This window comes from Procambarus clarkii, chromosome 14 (assembly GCF_040958095.1).
Source record: "Procambarus clarkii isolate CNS0578487 chromosome 14, FALCON_Pclarkii_2.0, whole genome shotgun sequence".
Lineage (NCBI taxonomy): Eukaryota > Metazoa > Arthropoda > Malacostraca > Decapoda > Cambaridae > Procambarus > Procambarus clarkii.
Window position 1 is genome coordinate 36,978,349 of NC_091163.1, and position 15,973 is coordinate 36,994,321.

The 15,973-nt window shown below is 42.9% G+C and overlaps 1 protein-coding gene across 6 annotated transcripts in view; it reads right to left on the reverse strand.

Annotated features, from left to right (window-relative positions):
* Positions 1–15,973, reverse strand: part of Scm (Polycomb protein Scm) — a 79,392-nt gene that overhangs the window by 12,660 nt on the left and 50,759 nt on the right. For 3 of the 6 annotated variants that reach the window (XM_045762433.2, XM_045762441.2, XM_045762423.2), the window contains exons 12-13: positions 14,774–14,896; positions 10,284–10,429 (exon numbers count right to left, since the gene is read on the reverse strand). In XM_045762433.2, coding sequence (XP_045618389.2) covers positions 10,284–10,429; positions 14,774–14,896 — 269 coding nt within the window. The remainder of the gene's footprint in view (positions 1–10,283; positions 10,430–14,773; positions 14,897–15,973) is intronic. The other 3 variants (XM_045762451.2, XM_045762468.2, XM_045762460.2) reach the window with 3 other exon arrangements.

Here is a 15,973-nt window from a genome sequence, read left to right on the forward strand (position 1 = left end):
AAAAACCTCAGCCAGTCGCTGAACCCTGGATGAATTGGAAGGTGCCAATTTGCACCTCAGAGGTTCAGGGACACCATCCCAGCACCCAGCTCCAAAAGAAGCCGGACCTGGGACAGAATAGTCATCCGAATGGAGGGGCAAAAGACCCAGGGATTCAGATGGGACAAGTCCAGAATGAACTACAGGTCCGTACAGTCCCGTTTCGGGACTGGGAACAGACGTGAAACCCACCTGAGGGACGTCGTCGTTTCGACCACGCCCAAGCGCACCCACTTCGAGATAACTCGAAAGAGTGGAGGATAAGAGGCTTGCTCTGCCAGCCCCAAACCCCCCGAAGAGAAAGGAGCCACCCAACGCCACCGCAGGCCATCGGAAATGACCCGAAAAGCCCACAAATTGTGAGACCAGGCATGAGCAAACAGCGTGAGTCTCCCCCCCAACCATCGCCCCATCAATGGGACGAACTGCAGAAGGGCCGATGCCCCTGACACAAACCTGACCAACAAGCAGAATGAGCACCACACTGACCAGACGAAGGCGGATCCGAAGGTGGCGCCAACTCCGAACCTGGTGCCACCTGCCTACCCCGACGGAAAGAACCCCCCCCCCATGGCCCCCCCCCTGAAGAACCAACAAATTTGACATATAATGACAACGAACAGAAGCTGCTTGCAGATACTGCCCAACAGCAGACTCTGCAAACAGCAAGGGACAAAAAGGAGAGGAAAGCCTAAGAGCCAAGGCCAGGTAGATTCCATGGAGATAGCGAGCACCACCTGCTGACACGCGAGACGAGTAGCATAAAACAGAAACACCACATCCCGCAGGATCGGCGCAAACAGCTTCAGCAGAGCAGACGACGCATGCGCCGCAGAGACCAAAGCACCAGACCCAGAAACGGCCCCAACCACCTCAACATCCTCAGTATGCCAATCCAAGGACAGCTCAAGGAGGAAAAAGATCCACATGACTGACGCCAACAGGCTACGAGCACGCAAGCTCTCAGCAACCAGTGCAGCCGAAGGGAGGGAACCTGCACGTGAAGCTGCACCATGCCAACACCCCGAGGAAGGGCAGGGGTGAACAAGCACATATTGAGATGCTCAAATTTGCCCCCAGGCAAACTTGGACCACTGTCCCAGCCTCACGCCACTCCAGCATGCAGGACTGACAGAACGCATGCCAAGCCTCCAACGACAAAACAGGGCAGTTGGCTAGCCAGGACGACTCCGGAACCTCATAAGGAATCCAGTGAGGAAACGAAGAACCAAACCTGAGCGAAGAAGGATCCATTATGGAGGCAAAATCCTGGTCGGCAGGCGGTAAGCCACAATGGCTTTCCACACCTCATGAGGCGGGAAACAAGAAGCCGAAAACCTCCGGAAGGATGGGATCGACGAACCAAAACATGGAACCAAACCCGGGGAGGGGCAGACACCACAAATCCAACTCGTACAAGGCGGGGGTGAAAACCCCACCCCATGTAACAGTAAACCCCGCTCAGAGGGCACAAAAACCCAAGCGGGGTCCAACGGGGCTCAAGAACCCCAACACAGCCCCTCCCCCACTCCAGAAACCTCCACAGCAAGACCCGGGGCCGACCTGTCCCCCAAAGCCCCGGCCTCACAAGAAAAAGTCGGAGCAGCTGCAAAAGCAGGAAGGAAGGGGGCCCACTGGTCAGACCCATACACTTTGGCAGGAGGAACAGGCTCGAATGCCTCCGTCGCTACCCCGGAAGGGGCTTTCCCCCGAGACCCTTAGATGCTCCGGAGCTGGGAGAAGGGGGGGGGTCGTGAGGACCAGAACAAACCCCAGCAGGGAAAGGATGAGAGGGCACAGACTGAACCAAGGTCGAAGCGACCAAAACCCCCAAGTCCGGGTCCCTAAAACCAAAACGGGACAGCCTCGGGGCTCCCGGGTCAGCAACCAACCAGGTGAATGTCACCCTGAGACAGGGGAACAGAGCAACCTTCAAACTCGCACAAGGTGAGAGGCGACCCAGGGGACCAATCCATTGGATCCAAGTGCCCCTGCGGGTTTCTCAGGGCCCATAGATGAAAAAGATGCTAAGGGAAGCCCAGGCAGGGTACTGCTAACCGGTGCCAAAGTCCACCAGGAAAACTGCTAAAAGCTGAACCCTTGGTACTTGTCGACTCAAGGGGACCTAGCAGGGGACCACCAAGAACAAGAGGGGGGTAACCAAAACTAAGGGCAGAACCCCCCCACCCCCACCAGGCAGGAAACAAAAGACAATAGAAAAAACCCGCAAGAAAACAACATACCCAGGCAGAACAGAGCCAGCCATTATGAGAGGTGAAAACTAGCTGTGCAGTACCCTGTGCCCCAACCAGTGCAAACTACCCCTACCCAAAGGCAAATAAGGGTGAATGAAACACCCCAGCACACTAAGGGCAGTCAATCACCAAGCAGCAAAAGACCAAGCAGAGGTAGATCCCAAGATGACTTGTGGAAGGTGGTCCCAAGGACAGTACTTACAGGGCACCTAAAGAAGGTGATCCTAGGTACATGCAGTCTGGGTACTTGTGAAATTACTCCTGGCTCGTGCAACACCAGAGAAACTTTGCCACACCACAAGGCACAGAGCTGGAGGGGAGGACAGGAAATCAGGAGCCTGAGTCACACGACCATTGCCAATCACATCAGCCTAATAACTGGGGTCTGGGGCTCCCCCTTCTCCTTCTCAGGGAGGGGAAAGCTGCACAGACAAGCAGCGCAGCAACGTGGTGACGTCATGCTCCTTTACTCATTTTCGTTTGTGGAGTTCACTAGTTTCCACTAGTTCAACTTTCAGTAGCAATTTCTTAATGAAATTAGGGGGGTTTTGAGGTACTTACCTTTCTGGGTGGCAGACATAGACAGCTTCAAAGCACATGGGGGGGGGGGGGGGGGTCTATAGGCCACTGCTCCTCATGCCTCTCTGAGGGGGACAGGTTCTGGCTCGTGGTCCCCGGTAGGCTTAGAACTCCATTCACACTGACCGATGCCAAAGTCTAATATATCCATCAGCCTGGATTGCTCCAGAGAGCCAAAGGGGCTCCCCCCCCCCCAGAAAAAGAGTTGAAGCAAGTTAAAACAGGTAGTGAATTATCCTTTGGAGTTAAAAATTTGAAAACAGTCCAGTGATAAATATTACGAAGTTCGTTTAATGATATGAGAGGAATAGAAGCTAATGTCAGGAAATTAAAAAGAAGACATAGGGATAGTTCACTAAAGAGAATATTCAAGGATAATATGTGATTTCGAGAGAACAATTAAGCTTAATCTGGTATAAGGGAGTACAAGCAGAGGCATGAAACCCTGACATTGAGACAAACAAGAATAAACCTGCACAACTTGACCTCTTGACTACAGAGTGGTGATTCTCAGCTCAGTATGGGATGGACGCACAAGACAAGTGATCACAGAGACAAGAAGGGTTGCAAGAATTAATTGTAGAATTCACTACTGTAGTGGAAAATGGAGAATGGGAAAAATGAACGACCTTAACCCTTAGACTGCGCATATTACCGCGAATATAGGGGCATAGTAGTGAAAAATATTCGAATTATGTAAAAATAACTTAAAAATGTTAAACAAATCTCCAACTTATTGGCTTCAGTGTCATGAAACATTTTGATCAAAATATTTTCAGAAATTGATTTTAGACGAATTTTTGAAAAATAAGAACGTTTTATTGATAAGGAGAACAGCTCCTAATAACTGGAACTGAAGGATAATGCAGTAATAAAGAGATGCAAGCACCTGTCTGACGCTCAAAGAAGAAGAACAGTTGTAAGAAGTGTCCACAAAGTGGATATACAGTTGGTGCCTTTATAACATTGCTGAGTAATACATAATACCACAAATAATAATGAATAACTATTTTAATATAATCTTTTTTGTTATATATCATATAAATACATTGTCCAATGTTAATATATGTTACTTTCATCAATGTCCCAAAATATTTTTTTAATTAACACTTTCGCGCTCTCGGCGCTCAAAAAAAAAACAATACCCCAGATGCTTTCGGCACTTTGCGCGCCTACGCGGTAAGACCGAAAAGTGTACACTCTTTTGACTGTCCTGACAATAATTGAAGGTGCACGTATTTAAATTTGGTATCACTGTGTTCGCAATGAAATTGTCTATAAGAGCATACCTATAAAATGCCGCCCAAGCATAAGGAGTATCAACACCAAATAAAAAACTATGCAGATCACTCGCCGAGAGCGCCAAACAGCAACAAAATGTTTCCACTCTCTTAATGGTTGCGAAGCCTACAGTTGTCCTACATCGCTAATTTTGGTATCATTGGAATCGCAATAAAATTCTCTACACGGACATATGCATATGAATGTTTAATATAGGTAATTGCCCACCCGCAAGAGTGTGTGAAGTGGAGAGTAGTTAGCCGCGAGCGCACTGGCGAAAACACAGGGGGGAAATCATGCTTGGAAAGTTTATACGTTTCCTGACCCTACTTTTCTATGTACGTATTTCTTTTTTATACCAATGTGTTCGCAATAAAATTTTCTATAAGATGAACTGTATAACATTTGTACAAAGCATGTGTAAGAGAAGCGCCAAATATAGAACCACGTCGCTCAGTATGCGTTCGCGGCAGAAACGAACGCATTGTTTTCGTTCGTTTGATGTTTGTCATGTTTATACTTGTTGAAACATTTTATAATTTGTATGACAGTGATCGCAGTAAAATTCCCTACACAGACATATACATAACACATACAAATATTTCCCACGTGTTGGATATATCAACGGCTAAAGGGAACCCACTGCCACATGCTCGCCACACCCCCAAACATACTTTGTGTATTTTTTTTTTACTCATAGAAGTTTATGTGATATAATATTCATTCTGGTACCAAAACATTCGCAAATAAATTCCCTACAAAACAAAAGTATCCCCATCCATTTCGGTTAAAAAATGGAATTTATAGAAATATTTTTTCGATGGACGAGAAAACTCGGCTGTTATGCGGAATCGTAAGAGAAAACGGCGACGAGTTATCTCTAATCTAAAGCGCGAAAGTGTTAAGATGAATTTTTTTTTAAGATTTTTTTTTTGTCCTTTGTTTATTATCTGATTTTGTTTTAACCTTCACGTCGTGGAGAATGCATGTTTCCATAACTACGTGAAAATAGGATGAAATTGGTCAACAAATAAATCAGTCACAACTCGCAAAACTTGGGACTTTTCATTTTTTTGGCTGATTTTTTCTCTGATTTCAAACTCTATTTTCTTTGTCTATTTTGGTTGTTTGGATGATTAGGGACCATATTAGGGCTTTTTCACTTATATAAAGTATACCTTAAATATATCCCCTAAATCATTATAATTATCATTATCCCGATATTTTGTGTTTATTGGGGGTTATGTTTTCTTGACTTCATTTCAACACACATTGACCTACAAATTTCACATATTCAAGTACGAATGCCAAACAATGTTTATTAAAACATACAATTAAATTAACGAATTAAAACTACCTTTATTCATTGTTGATAACTTCAATTATCTCTGGAACCAGAGTTTCAACTTTGAGTGGCTTCTAAAATTCCAGTTATTAACCGATTCTCACTATTTTGACATATTGTGTGCTCAGCTGTCTGTTCTACAATCCCATCAGAATGGATTTTTTCATAAACTTTATACATTTGGAGTTATCATTTTTTTGGTCTAAATTTGCCGCATATTTCAAATGTATTGTAAGATTTTTTTACATAAACTGTACTGAAAACCTATATTCTAATTTGATGAAAATGAAGATCATATGCTATTCTGAGAGAATAACAACATTAAATGAACAATTTGTGGTAATTCATATTTTTTATTCTGAATTGAAAATCTGAGGTTTTCAATATTCAATTTTAAAATTAATTTTGATACTCTTTTTTTTTTTTCAAGTTATGCTGTGATCATTTAGACAAAGTTGGAGCATTTGCCTAGTTGATTATGCCAAAAAAATGGAAAGTGTTTGTGCAAGTTTTAAAAACTTATGTAAAATTATTTTTTGTCAAATCATATACAGTATGTATGTATTGCGTTGTCTAAGAGTTAATACTACTGTGCTCCCGGCAGAAGAGTTTTTAGCTTTTCCCTCGTGCGACAGGCATTTCGGGCGAACGCGCGGCATTTATGAAATGTTTATACTCTTTTTGGTTTGCTGTCCTTAATTTTCCATGTATGTATTTAATTTTGGTATCAACTTGTTTGCAAGAGAATGCTCTAGAGGAATATATATATATATATACTGTATATAAAATTTCACCAAACCTGACGTGAGACCCGCATCAAATAAAAAACTATGGTGATCGTTAGCAGTGAGCCCCAAACATCAATGAAATGTTTATGCTCTTTTCAGGTTTGTCAACCCCAGAATTGTTCTACGTCGTTAATTTTGGCATCACTGTGATCGCAATAAAATTCTGTACACAGACATATGAATATAAAGTACAAAACATGGGCGCGCCCCACCCAAAGACCGTGGCAAGTTGCCCAAGGGTTACCCGCTACTGCACACCCAGCTGCACATCGGCTACACCCCTACTGAAAAGTTTATACTCTTTTCATATTTTTGACTGTAATTTTCGATGTATGTGTTTCATTTTGGTATCAATGTGTTCTCAATGAAATGTTCTAGAGGAACATACGTATAACGTCACCAAAGCAGTCGTTTGTTAGCCGTGCACGCCAAACAGCGCGAACATGTTGCTACTATTGTCAGGTTTATCAAGTCCAAACTTGTTCGACATCGTTCTTTTTTGTATCACTGTGATCGCAATAAAATTTCCTACACAGATATATGCATATAAATTAGACAACATGGGGGCACATAACCCGCAATGATTCCTAAAGTTGCCGAAGCCTTACTCGCTAGTGCACACTCATTGCCACACCCGCTACACCCAATACACCAGACAAACATACAGTTTTCTAACAGACGTTTTTGTGCAACATTGTTCATTGTGGTATCAAATTATTCGCAATAAAATGCTCTAAATAGAAAGACAAATATAAGCAATAACAACTGCAATACTGTATATATAAGCAATACCAGTAACAAAGTATAACGACTAAAGTCAGCCAAGTTACCTGTGAGCGCGCAAAATCAGTAAAATGTATATACTCGTTTCAGTTTTCTCACCTTATATCTTGTGCTACATCGTTCGTTTTGGTATCATTGTGTTCGCAATAGAATTCTCTATAGAGGTATATGCATATAAGGTCTAAAGGCCGAAGTGAGTCCCACAGCAAAGCCTAAACTCGGCCAAGTTACCCATGAACGAGCATCAATTGGCACACCTGCAGACTAATGTATATACTCATTCAGTCTGATAACATAAATTTTCGTGCTACGTCTTTCATTTTGGTATCAAATTGTTCGCAATAAAAAGCCGGGTATTTTAAAACTAGTCCCATAATAATAGAACAACAAATAAAATTTTAACAAATATTTTAACTTATGGACACTTTTTGACACTCATCACCACAAAATTATTTATATCTTTCCAGTGTTCTGACATCAATTTTCATGTTCCGTCTTTCATTTTGGTATCAAACTGTGCGCAATCTAAAGGCGCTCATTTTGAAACCACCTAGAAGTTGATCGGATGAAAATTTAATTTATTACAAATATTTTGGTTTATGATGTGCGCGATAGTCATCGGATTACATTAACCACTTAACTGCGCCAAACGAGTATTCTCGGTCGGCGAGAAACTGCGCCAAACGAGTATTCTTGGTCGGCGGGAAACTGCGCCAAACGAGTATTCTCGGTCTGCGGGAAACTGCGCCAAACGAGTATTCTCGGTCGGCGGGAAACTGCACCAACCGAGAAAACTCTTTTTGATTTTTCGGTACCAATTCTAAATGTGTACGAGGTTGGTTGTGTACGAAATTAACTCTTAGGACCTCCAGTGAGAGGCAGCCATCTTGGAAAAAATTTCCAGAATGCCCTAGGGCTGCTGGCCGGGTTAGTACTGAATGAGCAACAGTGGGTGGCGCACACGCCTCTGACTCCCAAACACCTGTCCGACGCGGTGTTGAAAGATAACGCTCTGTCTGTGAAATTCAAGCCTTATTGTTTGAAGAACATAAGGGTCATAATACTGGTGAAGCTAGGCACAATAAGGACCTAACACAAAGGTTGGATGTAGGTGATACAGCACCTATGAGGACGATACAGCGAGCATATCCAGTTGTTGCTCTGAGCATCACCCTTGCAATCCTATGCTATCTCCAATTTATTTTGATGATACATAGATGAATCATTTTCTGTGTTCAGTGATGATGCATCTAATACAAGTAGCATAGAGGAACAGTGTTAGCGGCTTCCATGGTGGTGTTTTCCATTGATATTTTCAAGAATACCTGAATCTCTTCCTAACTGACGGACACTCTTTGAGGCTAGCTGAATCTCTTTCTGACTGACGGACACTCTTGAGGTAAGCTGAATCTCTTCCTGTGTGGGATGATACAAAGCGATCTTTTCGAGACTACCTTACAAATTGATCTTTTCCTATAATCTTTTCATAACTACCTTATGCTTTACAAGCTTGGCTATATACAACCTACAAGTACTAAAGCCAAGGGTGTACGTGAGTTCATTATTTGCAAGCACACAGAAGGAAGAAACAGGAAGCAAAAATTTATCTGTACCTGGTGCACTGAGAGTGAAGTCGCACTGTGCACCATGGACTACTTCATTATTACTCACTTGTGAAGTACTGAGTGTGTAATACAGTGTGTTACTGTGTAAATAGTGTGTGAAACTGTACATACTGTAATTTTAGTGAATTTTTAACAGGTAATGTGTCCACAATAAACATTTATTGTGGACACATTACTGACACATGTATCACAGTTCCATGGAACATTATGAACATTCTACTGTATACATATTGTAAAGGACACAAATATGCATCATATATGATAAAAAAACAAATAAAACTGCATTGGAAATACATAAAACAAATAATTGAAAATATATTTGTGGCAACACCCAGCGCTTGTATGGCCCGTGCGACCGTGTCTGGGCGAGTCACACACGGGCGACCAGGCCCTGATGACGTCACAGCGCACCTTGTCCACGTCCCCACAGCCAAAGTAAGTGGAATTTGGTATTTATTTTTACATAGACATGTTCAGGGAAGGGAATTTATCATTTTACGAAGAAAAAAGAATTTTTTGGGAACACTTTATTTCATGCGCACCGGAAGAATTTCACAATAAACACGGCGCAGCACGGTGGCTAAGGAGAAAAACTTATGATGATAATAGGAGGGCTCAGAGTGCAATAATGTTAAAATGTATGAAACTCATAAAAGACGAACGAGTAAATTTTAAATGAAGGAGTGAAATTAAAGGAGAACGATAAACAAGTGGAATAATAGGATTGAAGACTAGTGAAAAGACGTCGACAAGAAGGAAACTGCAAGTCGTCCAGCTTGATAGTCTCGTCAGAAACATTAATGGTCACCAAGATGTCGACAAGAAGGAAACTGTAAGTCGTCCAGCTTGATAGTCTCGTCAGAAACATTAATGGTCACCAAGATGTTGACAAGAAGGAAACTGTAAGTCGTCCAGCTTGATAGTCTCGTCAGAAACATTAATGGTCACCAAGATGTTGACAAGAATGAAACTGTAAGTCGTCCAGCATGATAGTCTCGTCAGAAACATTAATGGTCACCAAGATGTTGACAAGAAGGAAACTGTAAGTCGTCCAGCTTGATAGTCTCATCAGAAACATTAATGTTGTCACAGACTAAATACATCATATCCAACAACAATAGTAAAGAATCATTATGTCAAATACAAAAACATTCTCTCACAATCATCTTTTAAAGAACCCAGTGATAACTGTTTTCAAAGTTTGTCCTAGATCTGCTACCTCTCGGTCTTCTACGTATATTAGTTCCTACTGGCATGCTACTGAACTGCATGAGAAAATGTTGAGGCTGTACCATGGGATCACACCCACATATCTACACTGCCGAGGCACACTCACTACCCACTGAACCATGATGGGCCCAAAAGTATCTCAACCAGATGTACTATCTGACTTCCATAGAGTTTACAAGGCACCATTCAGCACCACATGCGTGCCTGAGGAGCTAAGGGATGCAGATTTGATCCCATAGTACAGTTTCAATATTTTCTCCTAAGATACATCACGTCGTGATTTCGTTGTGCACTTAATTATAAATTTCTTAAGGTTTCTACAATTTTAAAATGCAAGAAAAAAGTAGAGCTAACTAACGTGTCGTCTGAACAGATCTGCGTGATTTGCTAAGGCAGAATCTGTGTTGGCAATGTGTGTGATGACTTCCTCAACGGTCCACTCGGCCGGGTCGCCACGGGGCCGAGGACTCTGGCCCGGCTCACTCAGCGAGGAGGGGGATGGCTCTGAGGGAGGGGGGAGGAGTATTCTCGATAATCTAATGGCTATCACAGCTACAATTACATTATCACATACTACCTTCATGTTGGGTATTTCTCATTAAATCTAATTATATCACTACTACAATTAATTGTTAATTTTGGGTATCTGCTATTACATGCCATTGCAAACACCTGTAATAGTCATACAATGCCTACATTTATCTTCCATAGTTCTGCAACACTGAATATACACATAAATTAAGCATCTTGATATGGGAAGTTAATGAGGAATTATCTAGATAAAAATCAAAGAACAGTTAATGAAAAGGAAGAAAAATGTGTAACTGGAACAATTCACTTCTGAGAACAAATTGAAATCTTACCATCAACAGAAGAACATCTGCTCTATCAACCATGCTCACATACCAATTTAATCCTTTTTCATAAACTATGATCTATTTCATAGACCTATAATATATTTCATAATTTCTCAAATTGTAGTTACATCTGTGCGTACACTACATATCATCTGTATCCACAACAGTAAACACTTTAAATAAAAATACAATAACAAATAACATAACCCACTAGTGAAAGTGGCGACATTTCCTGTTTGTCGTCATGTCATGACCTGATGGGTCTAGGATGGACCGAATGACACCCATGTTCAGATATCGAGCAAGAGAGGCAGGAAACTAAGGCCGAGCTGGCCACCAAGGAGCTACGAGGATTACCATGCCAATCAGCCAAACAGTTCCAAATTGTTTTTGGAGAAACAGCCAAACCTAAAAGAAGAGATAAAGGAACCCTCTCTTTGACCACTGGAAAGCATCCGCCACAAACACCTCACGATCAGATAAGAGCCACATATTACAGATGCCGCAGGTTACACGTCGATTCCCGAACATCTTGCAAAGCCGCTGAAGGGACACGCCATTGATGGTTCATTCCATGGAAATGAGATGGAAATAAAAAGAGACCATCTGCAAGCATGCTGGACACATCACACACGTAAAATGTTCAGAGAACCAATCCCTGAGAAGCTAGACTATGTGCTACATGCAGCATCCAGCTCCAAAGAGGAAAAGACTGAAGTGACCCCCGACCCCCACCCCACCCGATTCAGATAATGAACTCTCCAGGGAGCAATCAGAATGAAGATGGAGAACAGAGCCCAGAGGGAGACAAACCTGCAGCAGAACCTGCCACATTGCTACAAACTTTCAAACTGAACTGTATGCCCAAAGGAATGGATTCAATGACCACAAGATGCCTACTGACCGTTAAACACAAACCCCAAACCCAGCACTGAGGAACCTGTATGCACACAGAGTGGCAGCAAGAAGGCAAATTGGAACCAAACCCCAAAAAACCTAAAGAGGAAACTGGTGAAAAAGTTGGTGAAGGGTTAATGGAGCTCACACCAACGATCCTGGCAGTGACCAAAAAGAGGTAACTGGAGGAATGGAACACCACCAGGAGCCAAGCCCTGCATATGAGGAACACCACACATGCAAATTTCAGGTTCCTGCAAACTGTTTCGATTGACTGTCAAGTATTCATATGCCTTCCACACACTAGAGACAATCTTGCAGGCAGAGATGATCTTGCAGGCAAAGCAGAGCTGCCAGTAGCAAGGAAAGAGAATAACTGACTGACAATTCCAGACCACACCAACCAAGTCTGAACCCTGGACAGAACCAACCAAGACTTCCTCCAGTTCACCAGCAACCTGAACCCTGGTTTGCAGACACATGGATTTGCTAGAATCCTAAACCAGCCAGTAGTTGAGCTAGGTCAGACATGAGTCATTCTGTGGTTATGTCCTCCAACATCATCTTTAATCTGTAGAGGGTCCGGTCCCACTTCCCAAGCCCGATCCAGGGTCAGGTTTGACTTGTGAGATCTTGGTCCAACAGGCTGTTACTTGGAGCAGTCCGCAGGCCCACATATCCACTACAACAAGTGGGTCTGGCACTTCTTGCAGAAAACTGTCTAGTTTATCTTAGACTTCCACTTTTGCTCCAGCAATATTTCTCATACTTGCTGAGCAAATATTGAATAATTGTAGGCCCTTAATGTTCAAACAGTGTTCTCTGAATGTGCATATGGCACCTTTACTCTTCACTGGTTTTATTCTGCATTTCATTCCATATCGCTGAAGTACAGTACATGCTGTACAGTACATACTGTACTGTACATACAGTATGTACTTGTATGTACTGTATGTACAGTACATACAAGTACAGTACATACAGTACATTCCAGTACATGCAAATTTGGGACCTGGCCCTCCAGTATTTTCCATTTATATATTATTTGATACCTCTCTTGTCTCCTTTCTAGATAGTACATTTTGAGAGCTCTGAGATGGTCTCAATAGTTCAGATGCTTTATTGTCTATACACATGACATATATGTTCTCTGTATTCCTGCCCTGAAAGGGAAAGTGAGCATTAAACAGTACTCAAGAAGGGACCGCATAAATGACTTGAATAGTATGAGAACTGTGATGGGATCCGTGGATGTAACTTTTCCTGTAATCCATCCTATCACTTCTGGGGTGAGCCCTTTATGGCTCCCTGAAGCTACTAACTCTGACAGTGGCATACTATTTAATGCCATCAGTAGTAGAGTTCTAGTGGCCTACCTTTCACTCTACTTTATCTCTTATTCCTACTGATGTCATTTTATGGGCTATCACTCCATGGTTACATTTATTAAATGCATTTGCAAAGTCCGTGTATACCAGATCTGTATGATGGGATTGAATCCACTTCAGTATTTACTCATAGATACATCATGGTCTTGTGATTACATCATGCACTGCTGGAATATTATCTAAATGAAGCTGGAGAGCCGAGCCCATACTTCAGTCAAATCCCGAATACTGACGTAAAAATACAACAATGCCACAGACTAACGACCTTCATGCATTTGGTAATGGGTGGAAACAAAGCCCTACTCTCACCAGGCTTGTCAGTGAAGAGCTCAAGTGATAGAGCTGAAGGTCTCCATGAAACTAAGCCCCCAAAAGCACCAAAGCAGAAACCTATGACAAATGAAAGCCCCAAAGGCCAGCTGCCCAAACAAGTGATTCTGAAGGCAGCTGTGGGCAGCTGACCAAGTAAATTGGTTCAACCATGCCCAACCCAGAAGATTAATCATGCGAGCAGAATTGAGACACCTCCAGTATCGTTTGAAAGCCCAATGAGAAAGGTGGTATTTCTCACTGAACAAATGGAGAAAGGAAGCAAAGTGAAGCAGAGGCAGGAAGGAAATATAAACAGTCCTGGTGCCCCAACCACATCAGATGCTGTGGCTAAACAAATTTAAATTTTACCACATTCACAAGCGAGCAGAATCAGTCCCAGGAGCTTAGCTCTCATCCTGTAACTACACTTAGGTAATTACCTGTAAAACTGTCTTTATCCAGCAGGCAAAACAAATGACTGGCAGCTCAAACAAGCTAGTCATAAAGGTAGGCAAAGGCATTGACTACAATCAATGCTGTTGGAGAAGCATTCTAGTACGAGGTAGGTGGTGTCACCAACCTTCATCACCAGCCAATCCCTGAACCTCAGATGGATTGAAACATTCCATTAAGAATCCTAGATATGAAGCCACATGAGCTAGCTGATCTTGCCAGAGACCACCAACAACAGCCAAATTTGAGGAGCAGAAACAGGATTTGTATGGGCAGAATTACATAAGATCACCCACACTGCCCACAAGTCTGAATGAGACGTGTGTATAACCATTCTGCAGGAAGAGAGGAGTAGGCATCAGCCGTAATATGTGATCCAGCAGCTAAAAGAACAAATTTGCAGACACCACGGCCAACTGAATTTCCCTTATGGAAAAGAGAACAAAAATGGGAGAAGAGAACGACAGTGAAGAGGCCCAAGCACATTTCTGGAACCCAATAAACATACAGGCATGATTTGTAGTAACAGAGGTACCAACTGAATCTCAGGGGGATCCAGATCCTAGCTAGGCAAACTTGGTGGTATTTTAACAGAGTGGGCAATAACATTTGGGAAAACATGGCAATATCCCACTGCATAACGGCCAGGTCAAATCTTGTGTGTCGATGCATCACGTGGGGTTAAACTAAAAACTAGCTTTCCTAAAGGCATTTACAACACTATGGATAAACTGCTAAGACAATTGTAAATATCTTTCTCATGTCAATAAATAATATGTAAGAACAATTGATACAAAAAGAAGCTTTGATGTATGTAAAAGGTGTGGAGGTGAATGTCAAGAGAGTACGGCAAGTCAGCAAAGTTGTGTAAAGTGAACAATACATAAGAGAAGTGACATGCATCACCATCAAAGACATAATTAAAGAGTAGTGAAACTCACCTTGTAAGATTGGTTTAGCAACTTTGGAGGGAGTGACAGCATCAGATGGCTCGGTGGAAGCTGCTCTCTTTGCACCTATTGCAACTTGATGTGCAGCTTCTTGTTCTGTTCCAAAGTGGAAAACTTTCATTAAAATTATTTAACAAAAATTTGCATTTGCAGATGATGAGTCACAATAACACGGCTGAGGAATGTTGACCAGACAACACACTAGAAGATGAAGAGACGACGACATTTCAGTCCGTCATGAACCATTATCAAGTCGATTGATAATGGTCCACGACGGACCAAAATGTCATCTTTTCATCTTCTAGTGTGTGGTTTGGTTAACAAAAAACCAGCATTGAATGTAACAAAATGCCATTTTCAGGGTGAGCCCCTTCGACTCCCTGGAGCTATAGGACTGATGTATGCCATATTAGTCTGGGGCTTCAGTCAATGGAGTCCTGCCTACCAGGGACCAGAGCTGGAACCTGACCCCTTCAGCGGCACAGGGAGCAATGGCTTAAGGGACCCGGTGACTGAGGAGTATTTTTCCAGATATGAAATACTGAACAGTGAAAATTTTTAAACAAATCTCCCGTTATTTGGCATCAGCGTCATGAAATTTTCATCCCAATATGTTAATAAATGGATTTTCTGTGGAGAGCCCCTTCGGCTCCCCGGAGCTATACCGGGCTGATGTGTATATACTGGACCATGGCAACAGTCAATCGAATGAGTTCTAGGCCTACCGGGGACCAGAGCCAGAACCTGGCCCCCTCAAGAGAGGCACAAGGAGCAATGACCTAAAGACACCCCTGTGTAACTGGAAGCAGTCTTTGTCTGCCATCTACCAGGTCAGGCACCCAGAAAGGTAGGAATTTCAAAACAAACTACTGCTGGTTAAATAATTTGCAAACAGAAAGCCAAACTAACAACAGAACTCTCCAATCAAAACCAAGGAAATAAGTATGACGTCACCACACACACACACCGCATCCTTCTGCGTAACCCCCGCTCCCTGGGAGGGGGACGGGGGGTCCCAGACCTCCACGCCGACCGGAGGGAGGGAGGGAGGGATGCCGGGGAGCCTTCAGGTCTCGTCCAGAAAATGGCGTTTCATTACATTCAACGCTGGTTTTCTGTGGAGAGCCCCTTCGGCTCCCAGGAGCTACCTAACCAAAGATAAAGAAAAAGGGTGACGAACACCTGGGAGGT